This window comes from Pelophylax lessonae (assembly GCF_965119305.1).
Source record: "Pelophylax lessonae genome assembly, chromosome: 12".
Taxonomy (NCBI): domain Eukaryota; kingdom Metazoa; phylum Chordata; class Amphibia; order Anura; family Ranidae; genus Pelophylax; species Pelophylax lessonae.
In genome coordinates this window covers 40,112,401-40,134,566 of record NC_138779.1, presented here as the reverse complement: position 1 = coordinate 40,134,566, position 22,166 = coordinate 40,112,401, and the positions used below count along the sequence as shown (strand labels likewise).

General features: G+C 44.5%; 2 protein-coding genes across 2 annotated transcripts in view; both read left to right on the top strand.

Annotated features, from left to right (window-relative positions):
- LOC309567859 (EF-hand domain-containing protein D2-like) overlaps positions 1-5,924 on the top strand; it is a 72,562-nt gene extending 66,638 nt beyond the window's left edge. The window contains exon 4 of the mRNA XM_082273363.1: positions 5,414-5,924. Coding sequence (XP_082129489.1) covers positions 5,414-5,548 — 135 coding nt within the window. The 3' untranslated portion in view covers positions 5,549-5,924. The remainder of the gene's footprint in view (positions 1-5,413) is intronic.
- Positions 5,925-17,872: 11,948 nt separating this feature from the next.
- The window catches only part of ZMYND12 (zinc finger MYND-type containing 12), a 37,771-nt gene continuing 33,477 nt past the window's right edge, over positions 17,873-22,166 (top strand). The window contains exon 1 of the mRNA XM_082273361.1: positions 17,873-18,016. Within this exon, the coding sequence (XP_082129487.1) occupies positions 17,907-18,016 (110 nt within the window). The 5' untranslated portion in view covers positions 17,873-17,906. The remainder of the gene's footprint in view (positions 18,017-22,166) is intronic.

The following is a 22,166-nucleotide window of genomic DNA, read 5'->3' as shown; positions in this document are numbered from 1 at the left end:
AGGACATGTCTTCACTGGAGCTGGGTTTCAGATCCCTGGCACCGCCATCTTGGATGTGGGAGGCAGCTGTGACTTCCTAATGTCTTACAGCTAGCACCCCATTGCACATGCACAAGATTGTGTGTTGCTTTCAAATTGGTCCCTTAGCCTCTTGGGACGTGTGTTGTGTGACATGTCGCAGGACATGTCTTCACTGGAGCTGGGTTTCAGATCCCTGGCACCGCCATCTTGGATGTGGGAGGCAGCTGTGACTTCCTGATGTCTTACAGCCAGTTCCCCACTGCACATGCACAAGATTATGTGGTGCTTTTAGTGTGGTCCTTTAGCCTCTTGGGACGTGTGTTGTGTCACATGTCACAAGACATGTCTTCAATGGAGCTGGGTTTCAGATCCCTGGCACCGCCATCTTGGATGTGGGAGGCAGCTGTGACTTCCTGATGACTTACAGACAGCACCCCACTGCACAAGCACAAGATTATGTGGTGCTTTCAGTGTGGTCCCTTAGCCTCTTGGAACGTGTGTTGTGTGACATGTCGCAAGACATGTCTTCACTGGAGCTGGGTTTCAGATCCCTGGCACCGCCATCTTGGATGTGGGAGGCAGCTGTGACTTCCTGATGACTTACAGACAGCACCCCACTGCACAAGCACAAGATTATGTGGTGCTTTCAGTGTGGTCCCTTAGCCTCTTGGGACGTGTGTTGTGTGACATGTCGCAAGACATGTCTTCACTGGAGCTGGGTTTCAGATCCCTGGCACCGCCATCTTGGATGTGGGAGGCAGCTGTGACTTCCTGATGACTTACAGCCAGCACCCCACTGCACAAGCACAAGATTATGTGGTGCTTTCAGTGTGGTCCCTTAGCCTCTTGGGACGTGTGTTGTGTGACATGTCGCAGGACATGTCTTCAATGGAGCTGGGTTTCAGATCCCTGGCACCGCCATCTTGGATGTGGGAGGCAGCTGTGACTTCCTAATGTCTTACAGCTAGCACCCCACTGCACAAGCACAAGACTGTGTGGTGATTTCAGATTGGTCCCTTAACCTCTTGGGTCGTGTGTTGTGTGACATGTCACAAGAGGTTGCAGGCAGGTGGAGGGCGGACCAAGCTTACATAATTCTCAGAAAGTGGTGGTAGATCATGGTAGTGGTGGTAGATGCAGGTCCTTCAAATAACTTTTTCAACTGCTTATACATGTTACCAATAAAAAATACAATGAATCAACATCACACACACAATACAAATGTGCATAAAATAGTGACATAAAAGTACTCTTATATTGGAGAAGGAAGCAATGTGAAAAAGATTCCTTCATAATTGTGACAAAAAAGCAGGGAGGTGTTCTCCTCTAGTGTCCCACACCACAAGATTCACAGCCTCTTACCAGATCTCCATGGTCTCTAAAATAAATGAGACCTTACAATGCTTGTGTAGTAGGTCACTAGGAGAGCTGTACGCCTCAGCATGTGACGGTTCCCTCGATCACACTCCTCATATGACAGCACCAGGTCAGTAAATTACTAACCCACCCATTAGTGTAGAAGTGCAATATACAAAAGTTTTTTGAATTGAAAGGTACTCACACAGTGGATGAAGAGACAAGCATGTAACGCCTCGCCTTCCACAATTGGTGGGCATGATAACGTCACCAATTAGGCCCCGTCCAACGCGTTTCGTTGGCAAATGAGAATCGTCAAGGTCCTGGAGCCCATCTCCAGCTTCGAATTTTGTTATTGTGGGGGGGTCAATTGAAGGTGTACTTTAATTTGGTAGAAAATGTATATACTTATATTTGTTGTTTTTTAAAGCGGTAGTAAAGTCTCTTTTACAATATAAAATAATGTGCCCCCCTGCAGGTTTACATTATGGCAGACTTACCTACAAGTTGAGCTCTCCAACGATGCTCTGTCAGAGCTGTCCCCGGTCCCTGGCTCTTCCTTCTTCACCCATCTTCATTCAAGATTTCACATCTCCGGCTGCTTGATTGGCCGGACCGATGTGACGTCACCCCCGCACATGCGAACGGGAGTCACATTGTTACGGCATGCAGAGCAGACGGTAAATGTGGTCTGAGCTGTGCATTTGCTGATTTTTATTATTATTATTATACAGGATTTAGGCCCCTTTCACACTATCCGTCTGTCGGACGGATTCCGTTTTTCTCAGCGGGGGATCGAGCCACCGATACCCCGCTGAGCAGGAGGATGACAGCTGTGTCTCCGCGCTGTGTGGGGAGACACAGCTGTCAGGTCCCCATGCATCTCTATGGGGGAAATCGGATGGGAACAGACCGTCAGTCCGTTCTCATCCGATCCCATCCGATCCGCTGGACGGATGGAAAATAAGGTTTCCATCCGTCCAGATTTGACGGATCGGATCGGATCGGATGTCAGTGGACATGTCTCCGCTGACATCCGATCCCCCATAGAGATGCATGGAGGGACTGTTCAGATCTGCCAAAAAAATGGACAGGCGGATCTGAGCGGTCCGCCTGTGTGAAAGGGGCCTTAAAGTACATAGCGCCAACAGTTTGCTCAGCACTCTACAAAATGAATTTTTTTTATCAGAAAAAAAGGTTTTATTGAGTAAAAACCAACATACGTACATCATAAAACTGTGCATAGCTCCATGACAGCATAAACATAATACAAAATTACAATGTCGGCAGTATTAGAATTCTACAATGCACTGTATCATATATTGAAAGCAGAAAAAAGAAACTAAACATAAAAAGGAAGAACAAAAAACAAAAAGCGTCAGACTAGCCTCAAATTTATAAACATCAGCCCCCTCCCCCGATGAACCTCAACTTTAGAGTAATCTATTCATTACCAATTGGTGTGGTGCAAGGTCCAGGGCATCCAACCAGGGTTGCCACAAAAAATAACATTTTTTGGAGACATTCCAAAAATTAGAACAAAAAATGTATTATCCTGTACAATGTTTATATATTTCGCACACCTCCACATATTTATCCCAAAATATATTTCATAGTGAATGTATGTGCTTTAGGAGGGCTTTATTCCCACTGCAACACGGCACGCGCAGGAGAAAGAACGTTTTTTTTTGTAAATTATTGGTATAACATTAAGATAAGATGAAGTTAGATTGACGTGGGCAGAAGTAACACAACAGCGACTTTTTCACAGGTTTGTGATCCCTAAAAATTCAAATGACAGAGCCAACTGCAATGTATATGTGCAGCAGCAAAGAGGGCGGGATTTACGCCCACATGCAGCAGATATGCGTCCATCAATGGCCGAGGTATCTGCACAGTGACTGAGCAACATACATAGCTTTCAGTCTCTAGCCATGATCGGGAGCCGGCAGCGGGAACTTCAGATCATGTGACAGCCAATCATAGTGGGCACAGGATAAGGCAGTCCAAGCCACTTAAAGGAAAGATGGGAACCGCTGCTCACTTAGCCAATCTGCGTCATTGTATCTATGTGGTGACCTCAGCTAGCACTGCTCCACTGACCATGCCCTCGGATGTGCTTGACCCAGCCCACCTCTTTGACTAAGCCCCTGGTGGGAAGGGCAAAACATGTCAGAGGGCATGGTCAGTGGAACAGCGCTGGCTTAGGCCGCCACACCAGTACACTGACACAGAGTCGGCTGGGCAAGCAGCACTTCCTATCTTGACTATTGACACTACTGGATGGGTGTTATCTCACACTGGCACCCCTATTCCTGAGCACAAGTGGGACAACACATTTTACCCTTGCTTAGCGCGGCACTACAAGTGTAGAGCTACCCCCTCAGGAGCCGCTGGATTTTAGGTCCCCCTTTGTCTGCATAGCCAGGCAACATGCATTTTCAGCAGGCATACATAGTCAGAAAACCAGTCCAGAGGCTTTTGTTTTAGTTATTTATTAGGGTAAATAACTTGGATAGGGTTAGTATGGTAATTGAATGGCCAGAACCTGGTTAATAGAGGATAACAGTATGCTGACCCTGTGAAAGCTAGCTGAATATTGCACTCGGCTGCAGTCTCGCTTGTAGGCTTTGTGGGGTGAAAAGTGTAGAAGAACTTTAAGGACCACTGTGACTACACTTGTCTTCTTGGCACAAAACTCCAGACTGTGTTGCTATGGGAAATTACTTTTAACAGACTGGCACAGCACTTCTACTACTGATCCCAGCACTGGTACATTAGCACAATATTATCCCAAGCAGGGGTTGTAGGTTGTCCGCAGCTGTTCCTCCTGAATGGCTAGCTGGGTATTAAACCTGGCTGCCTTTCCCCTATAGGCTTTGGGTGGTAAAACAGGCAGAGGTTACCCATCAGTCCCTTTTTATCCTGCAGCATAGATGGTGACTTCTGTCTAGGCCTCCTGCTGTTGAGTTTCCGCTTGCTTGCCAGGGTGTCTCAGTCAAGAGGAGACCGAAGCGGTGAGAGATCCTCTCAGCTTACTTCCTCTTTACTCTCAGCTCGTCTCTCTCTCTCTCTCGGGCACCATGACTCCCACCACAGGGGTCCCCTCCAGGCCTCTGGATCCTGGATTCTCCTCCACATGGCCAGGCTCCTGAACATTGATGGGCCAACTCTTCACCTTCTGGGCCGTCCTATTCCAGAAATTGGTAGAGCTCCCATAAATATTCAGACTTCTATCTACATCCCTCTGCCTACTAAGTTCTGGAACTTTTTGGAAGCTTCCAGAAGCCAGGGGGAGGGGATAGAGGCTCAGCTAACAGAGCCTACCAGCCAAACTGTACATGACCCCAATTATTCCTGGCTACACTGGCTGCAGTGAAGCTTAATGCGGAGCTCCATCCCCTCCATCAAAAATGTTAAAGTCAGCAGCTACAAATACTGTAGCTGCTGATTTTTAATAATAGGACACTTACCTGTCCATGGATCCCACAATGTTGGCATCCCAGCTGATTTTTTAATTGGCTCTTGGGTGCTGCCACAGCCATTTCTTGTAAAGGAAATGGCAGTGAAGCCTTGCAGCTTCACAGCCAGTTCCCTACTGCACATGAGCAAAGGCCACTGAGCTTTTTGAATGGCCCGGCAGTGGGGGAAGGAGGAGGGGGGCCAAACTTTCAAGTGACAAAAAACAAGAAGACAAGGCGCCTCTAAGCGCAGTAGGCTCAGTGTATTTATTAAAATAAAGGATTAAAAGCACTCACATGAGTAATAAGACAAGAGCATGGTATAAGAGCATGGTATAAGGTCCTTCCGGAAACTTCCAAGCCACTATGCTGAATGCTGTGATGCTGTGCTGCGGATGTCCGGACTTTCAAGTGACTTTCCCATGGCTCCCCCCCCCCCCCCCCGAAAGGTGCCAAATGTGGCAGTGGAGGGGGAGGAATTTGTTGCCTAGGAAGTGGCCAGGCCCCACATACACTGCAGACCCCTCCTGATCATGCTCTATCCTTCTAAAACTGTGCATTTTCCAAACTTCCAGGTGCAGGCCATTAATCATGGCAGCCGATTCGAGCAAGAGATCAAAGCGGAGCAAGAAGAAAAAAAGAGACAAGCGGAAGAAAAGATACAAAGGAAAGCTGCTTTCAAGGAGCTACAGTCTGCCTTCAAGCCATAAAACAGAGCTAAATATTTTCATAGCATGCACAGAGATATATATATAGAGAGAAGCAGGGTGCTCCATCTTCAACTGCCACTGTTGCTGGACTACAGCTCCCAGCTCAACAAGCCAAGGGCTGAACAAACTGTAGTTCATCAGTAAATGAGGAGTTGAGATAAGACCCGCCTGCTAAAAAAATTATCTGCAAAAAATATATATATATGAAAATCTCTAATTTATTGCTTATGGTTGGACGGACCAATAAAGTTTATCATTTTATTAGTGATTTCCATCTTTTTATTTTTAACTCCGTTGCAGACTCGTTATTTTTTTACATCATTATAACGCTGTTTTTTTTGTGAACTGTGTAAATAATAAAAGTCTACCAGCTCTATTTTAAGGTGTATTTGGTATCTTCTGATAAAAGGGGTTGTAAACCACACTGGCTTCACTTTATAGGAAACTTTTCATGGCCTAACTAGGTAGGCTGTCAATGCTAACCTCTCCTGAGAATGCTAATTGCCTGGCCATCATGCTGTTGTTTTGGCTTCACTGCTTTTTGACTTGCTGACTTGGACCAAGTAAAGAGATATATGAATTCTGACCTAAACTGACTGCGTATTTAAAGCCAAACTCAGGCTTTTGTGTAAGGCGTCATGACAAACAACCCCCCCCCAAGCATAATGCCTTGCACTTGCAATATAATGATGTAGAGGATGAGGCTGATGTTACTTTTGATGTTCAGCTCAGCTTTAAAGTAAACCTGTTAAGAAAAAAATATGGGGGCTGCTATTGCTGATTTTTGACTGTCCTGCAGACATATCTCACATTATTTTTTAATCAGTGTGCCTGTGTGCAAGACCATATGGTGGGCCCTACTGTTTCATAAAAAAAAAAAAGAAAAGTGCGGTGCTTAGTATTTCACAATTAACAGTGGAAAAGGATAATTGCCCCCCCTAAGGGGTTAATATAGCGCTTGCTATTTAAACTAACAAGGGTGAGCAATTTCTTGCTCACACACCTGAGTTATAAGTAATAAATGTGAAGGAATATTGCTATTCCCTGAAGGTGATAGCAGGTGTAATAAAGTGCAAAATGCTAAATAAATAATCAGAATAACTTAATAGATGAGTGTACAACCGAGGTGGTAACAAATAAATATGTGCAACACTATAAATATATAAATATATTAGATGCAAAGGTGATCAAAAATCTGTGCAGTGATGGTCCACACAAGGTGATCCTGTGCAAAAATGTCCTAATAGGATGACTCCAATGTTCAAATTGCTGGTGAAAGCGGCAAAACTTCTATCATAAGGGGTGCAAACTCACCGGATTTGGTGGGTCCTGAATGCCATACGGCAACAAGACCTTCCGAGCTTGTGGCTTCACAAAGCCTCAGGTAACTGCTGGTTTACTGTGATCCTCAACTCCTCTAATGGAAACCGATCCTCAAGGTCCAATGCAAGGTGGAATAAAGAAAGTGCTCCAATGGTGCAGTACCGTTAAAATGGTAATTTTATTGCCAATGCTTAAAATAGAGTAAAAACAAGTACAGAAAACAAAAAGCACGTCCGCTCCAGGTGTCTGCCTGGGAATGGGGAACGGCGACTGCCGGTTTGCGTCCCACCAGTGGCACCTAGAGCGGACGTGCTTTTTGTTTTCTGTACTTGTTTTTACTCTATTTTAAGCATTGGCAATAAAATTACCATTTTAACGGTACTGCACCATTGGAGCACTTTCTTTATTCCCCCTTGCATTGGACCTTGAGGATCGGTTTCCATTATAGGAGCTGAGGATCACAGTGAACCAGCAGTTACCTGAGGCTTTGTGAAGCCACAAGCTCGGAAGGTCTTGTTGCCGTATGGCATTCAGGACCCACCAAATCCGGTGAGTTTGCACCCCTTATGGGTCATCCTATTAGGACATTTTTGCACAAGATCACCTTGTTTGGACTATCACTGCACAGATTTTTGATCACCTTTGCATCTAATATATTTATATATTTATAGTGTTGCACATATTTATTTGTTACCACCTCGGTTGTACACTCATCTATTAAGTTATTCTGATTATTTATTTAGCATTTTGCACTTTATTACACCTGCTATCACCTTCAGGGAATAGCAATATTCCTTCACATTTATTACTTATCACTCAGGTGTGTGAACAAGAAATTGCTCACCCTTGTTAGTTTAAATAGCGAGCATTTTATTAACCCCTTAGGGGGCAAATTATCCTTTTACTTTTAAAACTATAGCAGCTGCTCTACAACGTTTTTATCACTTGACACCATATATCTATTTATTTATTATCATTTTAAATTAAAAAAATTTACGGTATATTAATTTAATTAAGGTCTTTCCAGAGGCGCAAGGATATATACCCATATAGTATATATTTCATTCCTAACAGTGGAAATGGTTTTCATTGTGCCAGGGGTGTTGCTGAGGATTGTAAAAGACCTGGGGCAGCTTTTGGCACACGCATTGGTGAACAGTGGGAGTAGCCGAATCTAAAGGGGCATGGTTGAATAAAAAATCCCCCCCCCAGTATAATCCCCCCCTCAAGCCGGTCTTTCCCCCAGTATAATTCTTCCCGGTCAATTTGTCCCCTGGTACAATCCCCCCGGTCAGTCTGCCCCCAGTATAATCCTTCCCCCAGGTCAGTCTGTCCCGCAATATAATCCTACCCCCTCCCCCCCAGGTCAGTCTGTCCCCCAATATAATCCTACCCTCCCCCCCCAGGTCAGTCTGTCCCCCAGTATAATCCTTCCCCCTAAGTCAGTCTGTTCCCCAGTATATTCTTTCCCCCTCCCACCCTGGTCAATCTGTCCCCAAGTCTAATTACCCCCCCCCCTTCCTAGGTCTGTCTGTCCCCAATATAATTCTTTCTACCTAGGACAGTCTGTCCCCAGTAAAATCCCCCCCCCAGGTCAGTCTGTACCCCAATATAATCTCCCCAGGTCAGTCAGACTGACATGGTGTGTGTGTGTTTGGGGGGGGGGGGGGTTGTACTGACCATCTCTCCCCCAGTACAATTACCCCCAAGGTCAATCTGTCCCCAGTATAATCCCTCCCCGGGTCAGTCTGTCCCCAAGTTAATCCTTCCCCCTTGGGTCAATCTGTCCCTCAGTATAATCCTCCCAGGTCAGTCTGTCCCCCAGTATAGCCCCCCCCCCCCCCAAGTCAGTCTTTTCCCCAGTGCAATCCCCACAGTAGTGGTACCAGAGATTGGTGAGGGAGGGCCCAGTATGGGGGGGGGGGTGGGGAGTAGAAGCAGCTTTTTGCTAAGTTAAATCTGTGGTGCTCCTGCACCACTGGAAGCCAGTTTGAGGGGAGAGGCAGAGAGGCCAGCTGCTGCAGGGGAGCCACAGAGGATCAGTGCTATGGAGTGGGGGGCACATAAGAGCGGAGAAGAGAATATTTAAGGAAAAGTGGAGTGACAGCAGCTCCTCCATTGGTAGTGTGTGTGAGGACACAGTGGGACCCACCCCTCTCAGGATCCATTGGCACAGCACACATTGCACCCATAAATGATATGCAACTGTTGTTATCCATTGACCCACAATAAGTATGCAGATAATATTTCTGATCTATATACTTTAAGTAAAACTGACTTCAAAAACTGTTGTAAAGGAGGCCAGCGGTGGCTATTTCCAGCCCCCTCCCCATTTTTACAATTAGAATCACTTTGAATGCTCATTTAATCTCAAGGATAAGGAAAAGGCGGATATATTTGCCTAATTCTTTGCTCCCCCCGTCAGTCAGTGTTCTCCTGTGCTCGACCAATTCAAGAGTACCCTCAACATCCTTGCATACCATGCCAGACCGGTGGTCATTCAATGCACGTGATGACACTAGGGTTGCTGTGACTGCACAAAGGGCAAAGGGGAGTACTTCATGGGACTGGTTGTATAATGGGAATGTGGAATAGAATTTCGGCTGATTTCTATCACCCTCTCAACCAGGGTTCCTCCAGAGATTGAGCAGTGAGCAATAACAGTTTGATCTCCTGCTTACAATGACTACCATTGTAAGGGGGCAATTTCTATGTGACATTCAATATAAGGAATTTTTTTTTTTCACTGACCATCAATGTAATCGAGTATTTATCCACTGACTAATAATGTAATGGGGTATTTATCCACTGACTATCAATGAAAGGGACTTATTTGACCACTGACCATCAATGTAAGGTGAGTGTTTATCCACTGACTAGCAATGTAAGGGGGTTCTCACTGACCACCAATGTAAGGAGGTATTTATCCACTCACCATCAATGTTAGGTCATATTTATCCACTGACCACCAAGGTAAGAGGGTATTTATCCACTGACCACCAAGGTAAGAGGGTATTTATCCACTGACCACCAATGTAAGTGGGTGTTTCTCCACCAACCGCCAAGTTAAGAGGGTATTTATCCACTGACCATTAATGTAAGGAGGGTATTTATCCACTTGTCATCAATGTAAGGGGGGGGGGGGTTTATTCAACGATTATAAATGAAAGGGGGGTATTTACCCACCGACCATTAATGTAAGAAGGATATTTATCCACTATCAATGTAAGGAGATATTTATCCACTGACCACCAATGTAAGTAAGTATTTCTCCACCAACCACCAAGTTAAGACGGTATTTATCCACTGAACATCAATGAAAGGGGGGTATTTATCCACTGACCATTAATGTAAGGAGGGTATTTATCTACTTGTCATCAATGTAAGGGGGGTATTTATTTAATGATTATCAATGAAAGGGGAGTATTTACCCACTGGCCAATGTAAGGAGGGTATTTATCCACTGACCACCAATGTAAGGGTGTATTTCTCAACTAACCACCAAGGTAAGAGGGTATTTCTCCACTGACCACCAATATAAAGGGGTATTACTCCACTAAACACCAATATAAAGCTGTTTTTCCCCACTGACAGCCAATGTAAGGAGGAATTTCTTAACTGACCACCATTGTAAAGATGCATTTCCACACTGACCACCATTGTAAAGGTGTATTTCTCCACTGACCACCAATTTTAGGAGGTATTTCTTCACTGACCACCAATGTAAAGGGGGTATTTCTTCAATGATCACCAATGTAAAGGGGGTATTTCTTCAATGACCACCAATGTAAGGAGGTATTTCTCCACGAAGACTTTAAACAAGCCAATAAACGACAACTATAAAGCCACAGTAACAATTGTTTTTAGGGAGACAAGAACAATAAAAGTTCAGTGTGTCCTCACTATGGATTCGATTGTAATAAAGATGAAATACTTTCTAGTGGTCAGTAGATGGCGACAATGCACACATGTGTTACACATCTTTGTAGGCAGATGTTATATGTCTACCAAGAAATATGGTGAAATATGGGAAGCGCATATGCTGACTCTGGCATTTAAAGCAAATCTGTTGCTAGTTTCAAAACCTCTAATAAAGGCATCCCTGGAAAACAGATAAACAATATTTACAACTCCTCTGGGTTAAAGAGAGAAATTTTCTCAAAGATTTGTCTTTGTCACTTCCGGGAGTGTCAGAATCTGACGCTGCACAGTTACATAAAGGTCGGTGACCGGAATGGTCACACAGAGCAAAACCAGCCATCCAATAGACCTGAAATTTTTTAAGCAACTTTCCTCTTAAACCCAGAGAATTTTAATTAGATAAGTATAATTTGTCTGCTTTGCAGGGATTACAAGTGGTTAAAATGAGTTTCCATGAAGGTGCAGGCTCCTGGGCTGTCTTCCTGATCCTGACTTTTCTTTCTCTTAAAGCCCAAGTCCAGGCTGCAAGGAAAAAAGAAACATTGCAAGGGTAAATGCGCATTACATCTAGAGGGAGTTATAAAGACAATATTACTTACTTTACAACCAAGTTAGATGGTGTTGGCCCTAGCCTCCTCTCACTCCCATGTTCCTGTCTGTGGGAGGTCCCTCTTCATCATCATGAAAAATATAGGGATAGTAACCCTGCTTTGTACATGAAGAAGGCAGGAGTGCGACGGCGGCTGAGAGTGCCTCAGAGAGGCTGCAGGGGACCAGTCACACCACTAGAGGGACCCAGTTGGAACAAAGGATAAGGTAAGTACACTATATTACCAAAAGTATTGGGACACCTGCCTTTACACGCACATGAATTTTAATGGCATCCCAGTCTTAGTCCGTAGGGTTCAATATTGAGTTGGCCCACCCTTTGCAACTATACCAGCTTAAACTCTTCTGGGAAGGTTGTCCACAAGGTTTAAGAGTGTGTCTATGGGAATGTTTGACCATTCTTCCAGAAGCGCATTTGTGAGGCCAGGCACTGATGTTGGATGAAAAGGCCTGGCTCGCAGTCACCGCTCTAATTCATTCCAAAGGTGTTCTATTGGGTTGAGGTCAGGACTCTGTGCAGGCCAGTCAAGTTCCTCCACCACAAACTCACTCATCCATGTCTTTATGGACCTTGCTTTTTTCACTGGTCCAAATCATTTGGGGGGGGGGTTATCTTGTGGGGTAAGGTTGTTTTTCAGGGGTCTTTTACTGCCCTAATTTGTTTTGTTTTTTTAGAGTTTGTGGTTGTAGCAAGCACGTATAAATGTACACATTTTTCTATTATAAATGTAGCACCCTCCTAGGTAGGTGCTAGAAGAGAGTATAGTTTTTGGGTCTTTCTGCTTACCGGGAAGATTGCCAGGTAAATCTATATTGCTCTCTGCCTACCAGGGAGCAGGATCTTCTCAGGTGCAGCTCAGCTTGTCTTAATATTTCACACTGGTCCAATAGGGAGGCATATTAGACAGTGGGAGGAAACCTGACAAGTGAGGGCACAGGCATTGTTACAGCCCTGGCTATTGGCAGAGGAATGTGCCTTGTTGCATGATGGTTGACTGTATAAATGCCAGGGGCACATGTGCTTGGAGTCTTTGGCTAAGAAGCAGGTTCCCGGAGGAAGGGGGTGGCTGCCCCCTCCTCTGTAGAAGTTGCCATGTGGCCTTGGGTAGTTGACCTAAGTGCCTGAAAACCAGAGAGGAGCTGAACCCAAAGGTCCTGCAGAGCTGACTGGAAGGGGCGACACCAGAAAGGATCTGATTAAGTCCAATGTGAGTACAGATCGGTGTAATGGGGCCTGTCCTGTGAGGGCTATGCCTCCAACTAGAAAAGTCAGTGGACAGGTGTCAGTCCAGGGGATGCTAGAGAGTGTCCTAATTCTTCCATACAAGGTTAAATCAGTTTGTCTGCTTCCACAAATAACCTGGTAAGGCCAAGTGAGAGTTGTCCTTATCTATTGTGAAAATGGCATAATTCGCTTAAGACCTGCAGCAAGTCACAGACCTGAGCAACCTCATTGGCCTGGGGGGGGGGGGGGGGGGGACCTGAATCTGTTCGTTAAATTCAGTCCTGAAAATACAGCACAGGAGGTAAGTAAAAAGAGATAAACACATTAAAAAAATGACTTCAAAAAGGATGAAAACCCAATCACAAAATCTCATCAAATCTGTCATCTCCAATCTTTTTTCAAATCTACAACTTTTATATGAATCGTACTTGGAGATCCCACCATGAGGGATTCAGGCACTTCCTGTGATGGAGTGTCAGTGCTCTGTACCTGTCCCTCTGTCACATGGGTTTCCAATGGAGACTACAAGTTGACATTTTAATACACATTACGCAGGCACATTATGTTTTCTTGTTGCCACCATCAGGAAATTTACCCTGAAGATCAGAACCAGGCAGTCGTCACTGGAGTCCATGTAGGTGCTCTCCATCCCCGTTTGTCAAACCTTTGGAATGCCATCAATCTGGTTTTATAACTTTTATTCGGCGGCTGTACATGTATATCCTTTATGCACCTATAGGTCAGTATCAATAGTGATCTTTAACATTACCATCTGTGTTATACATTAGATATTTTTGATTCTGTCTTACTGATATAAATGCAATTTATTGCATTTTCTATTCATAGTTTATTATATACACCTGCTTGGTGCACCTCTGAAGAAGAAGGTGGCTTTGAAACGTGTCAGTTGCCTTTGCGCTACTGTATAACCCATCACAGATATGCAAAATTGGAATTTACGATACAGTATCTCACGAAAGTGAGTACACCCCTCACATTTTTGTAAATATTTTATATCTTTTCATGTGACAACACTAAAGAAATGACACTTTGCTACAATGTAAAGTAGTGAGTGTACAGCTTGTATAACAGTGTAAATTTGCTGTCCCCTCAATATAACTCAACACACAGACATTAATGTCTAAACCGCTGGCAACAAAAGAGAGTACACCCCTAAGTGAAGGTGTCCAAATTGGGCCCAATTTGCCTATTTCCCACCCCGGTGTCATGTGACTCATTAGTGTTACAAGGTCTCAGGTGTGAATGGGGAGCAGGTGTGTTAAATTTGGTGTTATTACTCTCACTCTCTCATACTGGTCACTGGAAGTTCAACATGGCACCTCATGGCAAAGAACTCTCTGAGGATCTGAAAAAAATAATTATTGCTCTACATAAAGATGGCCTAGGCTATAAGAAGATTGCCAAGACCCTGAAACTGAGCTGCACCACGGTGGCCAAGACCATACAGTGGTTTAACATTACAGGTTCCACTCTGAACAGGCCTCGCCATGGTCGACCAAAGAAGTTGAGTGCACGTGCTCAGCATCATATCCAGAGGTTGTCTTTGGGAAATAGATGTATGAGTGCTGCCAGCATTGCTGCAGAGGTTGAAGGGTGGTGAGTCAGCCTGTCAGTGCTCAGACCATACGCTGCACACTGCACCAAATTGGTCTGCATGGCTGTCATCCCAGAAGGAAGCCTCTTCTAAAGATGATGCACAAGAAAGCCCGCAAACAGTTTGCTGAAGACAAGCAGACTAAGGACATGGATTACTGGAACCATGTCCTGTGGTCTGATGAGACCAAGATAAACTTATTTGGTTCAGATGGTGTCAAGCATGTGTGGTGCAACCAGGTGAGGAGTACAAAGACAAGTGTGTCTTCCCTACAGTCAAGCATGGTGGTGGGAGTGTCATGGTCTGGGGCTGCATGAGTGCTGCCGGCACTGGGAAGCTACAGTTCATTGAGGGAACCATGAATGCCAACATGTACTGTGACATGCTGAAGCAGAGCATGATCCCCTCTCACCGGAGACTGGGCCGCAGGGCAGTATTCCAACATGATAATGACGAGGGTAAAGGTGATGGACTGGCCAAGCATGTCCCCAGATCTAAACCCTTTTCAGCATCTGTGGGGAATCCTCAAATGGAAGGTGGAGGAGCGCAAGGTCTCTAACATCCACCAGCTCTGTGATGTCGTCATGGAGGAGTGGAAGAGGACTCCAGTGGTAACCTATGAAGCTCTGGTGAACTCCATGCTCAAGAGGGTTAAGGCAGTGCTGGAAAATAATGGTGGCCACACAAAATTTTGACACTTTGGTTCCAATTTGGAAATTTTAACTTAGGGGTGTACTCACTTTTGTTGCCAGCGGTTTAGACATTAATGTCTGTGTGTTGAGTTATTTTGAGGGGGGCAGCAAATTTACACTGTTATACAAGCTGTACACTCACTACTTTACATTGTAGCAAAGTGTCATTTCTGCAGTGTTGTCACATGAAAAGATATAAAACATTTACAAAAATGTGAGGGGTGTACTCACTTTTGTGAGATACTGTATGTGCAAACTGCTATACGGGTTTTTATAATTTTGTACAATAATACAGTATTTTTTTTTTTTCATTTGAATTGGTATATATAATCCAGTAGCCCTTATAGTCCCCCTATGATAGTTAGAGGGTATCCACTGTAATTTGGGATGATGACCACACTATGACACCATGCCTGATAATAGTGCATTGAGATCTACAAATATGATTCCATAATATAATTTATTGTATCACATATAGTACATGCAGGGGCCGTGTGGATCTGCTCTGATGCTCACCCAGGGGCATTGACCTCAGTGCCTCTTTTGGTTTGCTGACTGAGTTGACTCAGAATTTGAGGTTAATAATCCTTTAGATCTTCTTTGGAAAAGTTGCAGAATATGCAAGTTAATTGTTACCAATTGAACATCATATTATGTACTTACATTTTTTTATCAACACTGTTAGTGTTTGGTCCCCTTTCACTGTCTTTTCTCCCGAGGAAGCGGGCAACCGCAAAACATGTTGAGGGTTTGACTGTCCATACCTACAGTACATTACTTTTGGAGGTATCCTTGGATAAGCATCCTGCTAGAAAGGTGTAAGGGACTGTCTAGAGGGACCCATTCATTTACTCCGAAAGCTTTGTTTTTCTTTTATACTGTATTTTGCTTTGTATATGTAAAATTTGTTTGTAGTTTCTTAGAACGGTAAAAATCCATTTGCTCCGATTTTCCAAATGTGTTCCAATATGAATTCTGGGATGTGGGTATCTGTACCATATATACCCTTCCCTGAGCAGCCACTTCAAAATGCTATCTTGTATAGTGCTGGGATGATGAGGTGTATAGTACTGGGATGATGAGGTGTATAGTACTGGGATAATGAGGTGTAGTACTGGTATGATGAGGTGTATAGTACTGGGATGATGAGGTGTATAGTACTGGGATAATGAGCTGTATAGTACTGGGATGATGAGGTGTATAGTACTGGGATGATGAGGTGTAGTACTGGAATGATGAGGTGTATAGTGCTGGGATGATGAGGTGTATAGTACTGGGATGATGAGGTGTATAGTACTGGGATGATGAGGTGTATAGTACTGGGATGATGAGGTGTAGTACTGGAATGATGAGGTGTATAGTACTGGGATGATGAGGTGTATAGTACTGGGATGATGAGGTGTAGTACTGGAATGATGAGGTGTATAGTGCTGGGATGATGAGGTGTATAGTACTGGGATGATGAGGTGTATAGTACTGGGATGATGAGGTGTATAGTACTGGGATGATGAGGTGTATAGTGCTGGGATGATGAGGTGTATAGTACTGGGATAATGAGGTGTATAGTGCTGGGATGATGAGGTGTATAGTGCTGGGATGATGAGGTGTATAGTACTGGGATGATGAGGTGTATAGTACTGGGATGATGAGGTGTATAGTGCTGGGATGATGAGGTGTATAGTACAGGGATGATGAGGTGTATAGTGCTGGGATGATGAGATGTATAGTACGGGGATGATGAGGTGTATATTGCTGGGATGATGAGCTGTATAGTACTGGGATGATGAGGTGTATAGTACTGGGATGATGAGGTGTATAGTGCTGGGATGATGAGGTGTATAGTGCTGGGATGATGAGGTGTATAGTGCTGGGATGATGAGGTGTATAGTGCTGGGATGATGAGGTGTATAGTACTGGGATGATGAGGTGTAGTACTGGAATGATGAGGTGTATAGTGCTGGGATGATGAGGTGTATAGTGCTGGGATGATGAGGTGTATAGTACTGGGATGATGAGGTGTATAGTACTGGGATGATGAGGTGTATAGTGCTGGGATGATGAGGTGTATAGTACAGGGATGATGAGGTGTATAGTGCTGGGATGATGAGATGTATAGTACGGGGATGATGAGGTGTATATTGCTGGGATGATGAGCTGTATAGTACTGGGATGATGAGGTGTATAGTACTGGGATGATGAGGTGTATAGTGCTGGGATGATGAGGTGTATAGTGCTGGGATGATGAGGTGTATAGTGCTGGGATGATGAGGTGTATAGTACTGGGATGATGAGGTGTATAGTACTGGGATGATGAGGTGTATAGTACTGGGATGATGAGGTGTAGTACTGGAATGATGAGGTGTATAGTGCTGGGATGATGAGGTGTATAGTACTGGGATGATGAGGTGTAGTGCTGGGATGATGAGGTGTATAGTACTGGGATGATGAGGTGTATAGTACTGGGATGATGAGGTGTATAGTACTGGGATGATGAGGTGTATAGTACTGGGATGATGAGGTGTATAGTACTGGGATGATGAGGTGTATAGTACAGGGATGATGAGGTGTATAGTGCTGGGATGATGAGGTGTATAGTACAGGGATGATGAGGTGTATAGTGCTGGGATGATGAGATGTATAGTACGGGGATGATGAGGTGTATATTGCTGGGATGATGAGCTGTATAGTACTGGGATGATGAGGTGTATAGTACTGGGATGATGAGGTGTATAGTACTGGGATGATGAGGTGTATAGTACTGGGATGATGAGGTGTATAGTACTGGGATGATAAGGTTTATAGTACTGGGATGGCAGTGCAGGGAATAACTGAACACTCTCCATTCATCAGAATGTCACTCCACGTTCTGCCAGCAGAGGGCGCCTGTGATCTCATTGCCTAACAACCGATCTGTTGATGTGTCAGTCCCTAGCAACCGTCCATCCGGGTGATTGTGTGAGTCCAGGAGAGGAGATGGAGAGTGTGAACCCCCTATCCAATCCCAAGGGGGTGAAGCTGGAGTGTGAGCTGTGCCACAGCCCCGCCTACATCCAGTGCCCCGGCTGTAAGGTGACCTATTACTGGTATGTACAGAGCTCAGGGGGTGCACAGGACAGCTCATTGTATGATTGGGGTGACAGCAGGCTGCCTGGCTCTCCTTCCCTTCCCATGGTGCATCTGTACATTCTAGGATCAACCTGTGGGCCTCCAGCTGTTGCAGAACTACAAGTCCCATCATGGCTCTGCCTTTGGGAGTCATACTTGTAACTGTCAGCGGCTTGCAATGCCTCATGGGACTTGTAGTTCCAAAACAGCTGGAGGGCCACAGGTTGGGCACCCATGTGTCTAGGGTCACATTATTGCGCATGCATTTGCGCACCCACATCCCAGGCACAGCAGCCCAATCATTGGAGCAGGCTGCTGTATCCACGAGAAACTAAGGTAAAAAAAGTCCAGGAACTTTAAAAAAAAAAACCGCACGGAATGGAACGCAGCAACATGCAGTTTTGCGCACCCGGAAATGACGCGTTTTCCAATGTGTGGAATCAATGGTACCCCCTCCCCCCCCCCCCCTCCTGTCTGCTAAAAAGCAGCACCTTTTACCTGTGGGCCAGGAACGCCTGCGATCATGTGCGAACTTCTGACCCACACATATGTGAGCCTAGGCTTAGCCCACGTTCACACCTGTGCGTTTTCTCCTGCGTTTGCCATTGCACTGGCATGCAGAACAAAGGAACAAATGGCATCATCCTCCATGGTTCACAATACAGAGCTTTCACACTGCTCTGTGTTTTTTATGCCTTTCTGGCGCATATTTCGGGTGCCTGACTCCCAGCATGCACATGTGAAACCTGGACACGTCACTCATAAAACGCACCGCAGCCATAATGGGATTTTTATGCGTTTTTCATTTATTTCAATATAGAACTGCTTTTTGTATGCGTTTTCCATTTGGTTCAATGAAGAGCTGCGTTTTATATGCGTTTTGTATTCGTTTCAATTGGGAGTTGCGTTTTTTATGCTTTTTCCATTTGTTTCAAACGGGAGCTGCGCTTTATGCGTTTTCCATTTGTTTCAATAGAAAGCTGTGTTTCATATGCATTTTGTATTTGTTTCAATGGGAAGCTGCATTTTTTTATGCTTTTTCCATTTCTTTCAGTGGGGATCTGCGTTTTTATGCATTTTCCATTTCTTTCAGTAGGGAGCTGCGGTGTTTATGCGTTTTTCTGTTTGTTTCAATAGGGAGCTGCATTTTATATGCGTTTTCCATTTGTTTTAATAGGGAGCTAATTTTATATGCATTTTTTATTTGTTTCAGTAGGGAGCTGCGTTTTATATGCTTTTTATATTTGTTTCAATAGGAGGCTGCGTTTTATATGCGTTTTCCATTTGTTTCAGTGGGGAGCTGCATTTTTTTTATGCTTTTTCAATTTGTTTCTTTAGGGAACTGTGTTTTTATGCGTTTTCCATTTCTTTCAGTTGGGAGCTGCAGTGTTTATGCATTTTTTTCCATTTGTTTCAATGGGGAGCTGCCGTTTATATGTGTTTTCCATTTGTTTCTTTGGGGAGCTGCGTTTTATATGCGTTTTCTATTTTTTTCAGTGAGGAGCTGTGGTTTTTATGCTGTTTCCATTTGTTTCAATAGGGAGCTGCGTTTTATATGCGTTTTCTATTTGTTTCAATAAGGGGCTGCGTTTTCTATGTGTTTTCCATTTGTTTCTTTGGGGAGCTGCGTTTTATATGCGTTTTCTATTTTTTTCAGTGAGGAGCTGTGGTTTTTATGCTGTTTCCATTTGTTTCAATAGGGAGCTGCGTTTTATATGCGTTTTCTATTTGTTTCAATAAGGGGCTGCGTTTTCTATGTGTTTTCCATTTGTTTCTTTGGGGAGCTGCGTTTTATATGCGTTTTCTATTTGTTTCAGTGAGGAGCTGCGGTTTTTATGCTTTTTCCATTTGTTTCAATGGGGAGCTGTGTTTTATATGCGTTTTATATTTGTTTCAATAAGGGTCTGCGTTTTATATGCGTTTTCCATTTGTTTCAATGGGGAGCCGCATATTTTTATGTTTTTTCCATTTGTTTCATTCGGGAGCTGCGTTTTAATGCGTTTTCCATTTCTTTCAGTAGGGAGCTGAGGTGTTTATGCGTATTCCATTTGTTTCAATGGGGAGCTGCAGTATTGGTGTGGTTCTGAAAGTCAAACTAAAGATGCACAATGCAAAACGCACATCGCAGGAATGCTGGACAGGTAAGTGTCCTAATAATAAAAGTCAGCATCTACAGTATTTGTATCTGCTGACTTTTCATTTTTTCGTAGGGGTGTCGGAACTCCTCTTCAAGGCTGCATTCACATTCGCTCATTTCAGGAACGTACGCAGAAACGCACTTTTCTGCTCGCATTCTCATAACAAAAAATGTGCCCAATACACAAGTCACACTTGCAGTGCCATTATTTCATAATGACATCCCCAATGCATGAGAAGTGGGAGGAGCGTCTTTGGCGCGCTTGTTGCGCATAGGGCAGCCCATTCAGGTGAATAAGCGGCCCTTTGCGCAAATGCTCAAAAAACACACAAAATAGTGTACAAAAACGTGAAAATTAAATTAATGTGCTGCCCGACCTGTAAAACGCAGTTTGCACCACTGTGAACTGAGCCTTAGTATGCAGATCAGGAGTTCTGGCTTCACTCTTCCAGGTCAGGACTTTAGTATTAAAGCCATAGAGTCAGCCAGGCAGCTAGTATTTTCAGGTGGTGATCAATGGCGGCCTCTGCAGGTATGTGCCCATCCACACCAGGAGGCCACACTGATGGCACAGCTGGTGGTGTACGATGGGAGAAAACAGTCCTGATGATACGTCAATGCTGGTGCATTGCCCGCGGGGCTTGTGCCTCTGAAGTGGCAATTCAGGGGTGCCAGAAATTCACAGTGGGGTGACTCACTTTGTGGTTATGGTGCCCTGGTCATAGCACCCATGTTGGCTTTTTTTTTACATTTCCTACCTGGGCTGGGCCTGATGGCCGGGACCAGGGGAACTCCCATACCAGCCGGAAAGGCCAGCCATTGTATAGCTCTTTGGCCCTTGAAGCACTTTTACCCCTCTGCCCTTTTTTATGTTTGTATGTTTTTGCACAGCACATTGGCACTTTACTCACTCCCGATTATAGAGTTTAGTTCCTTGGACTAACCCTGAAAGTCTTGGGGGGGGGGGTGCTCTTGGCCTTATGGTCAGGTTCTTCCCCTCCAATGGGGTCTTCCTTTAGGAGAGCCCCACCTAGTACTTGGCTGGACCTTGCTTTGGCAGGTCCCTTGAAGAATGGGGTCCGCTTGGTTTCGGCCAGGTAGACCAGGACAGTCCCTGTCAGGTGTCTTGCATCCCCGGAGATCAGCACCAGGGTCCTTTCTCTTCAGAGGAGGTCCAAGTGTACACCTTGTGCACTTTATTGTGTGCTTTACTTTTTGTGATGTTTGATGTTAGTTTTAAGTGTGCCCACCGCACTGCTGAGCTTAAACAGAAAAAATGAAACAAGTGACATTTCATTTAATTCAATGGTGTGATGTGGTGGATGGTGCTGCGCTGAAAAAAAAAAAGTACTGCATGTTGTACTTTTTTTAAAGCACAACTCCACCAGGCAGTGTGTGAACTGGCCTCATAGGGAAGAAGGCTTTCTGTTTTGTCTTGCATTGGGACTGCACTGGGCACCAACGCATCAGGAGTGTCAAGCCCTAAATGGCCCCTTGCCAATCACCATAGTGGCTGTATAGTTAAAGCTACTTCATTGACTTTTTTGTGGTCCATTATCGCATGTCACATGTTAAAATGCATTGCACTAAAGCATATTAAAGGGAATGGGCTGCCAACCCACCCTGTATTAAGGACTTTCCTGTAAAAAAAAATGAAAGGAGGGGAGGGGGTCTTAGGGCTCTAATGTGAAAAGAAGAGGAGATGAGGAATCTGATGTGAAAAGAAGAGGAGATGAGGAATCTGATGTGAAAAGAAGAGGAGATGAGGAATCTGATGTGAAAAGAAGAGGAGATGAGGAATCTGATGTGAAAAGAATAGGAGATGAGGAATCTGATGTGAAAAGAAGAGGAGATGAGGAATATGATGTGAATAGAAGAGGAGATGAGGAATCTGATGTGAAAAGAATAGGAGATGAGGAATCTGATGTGAAAAGAATAGGAGATGAGGAATCTGATGTGAAAAGAAGAGGAGATGAGGAATCTGATGTGAA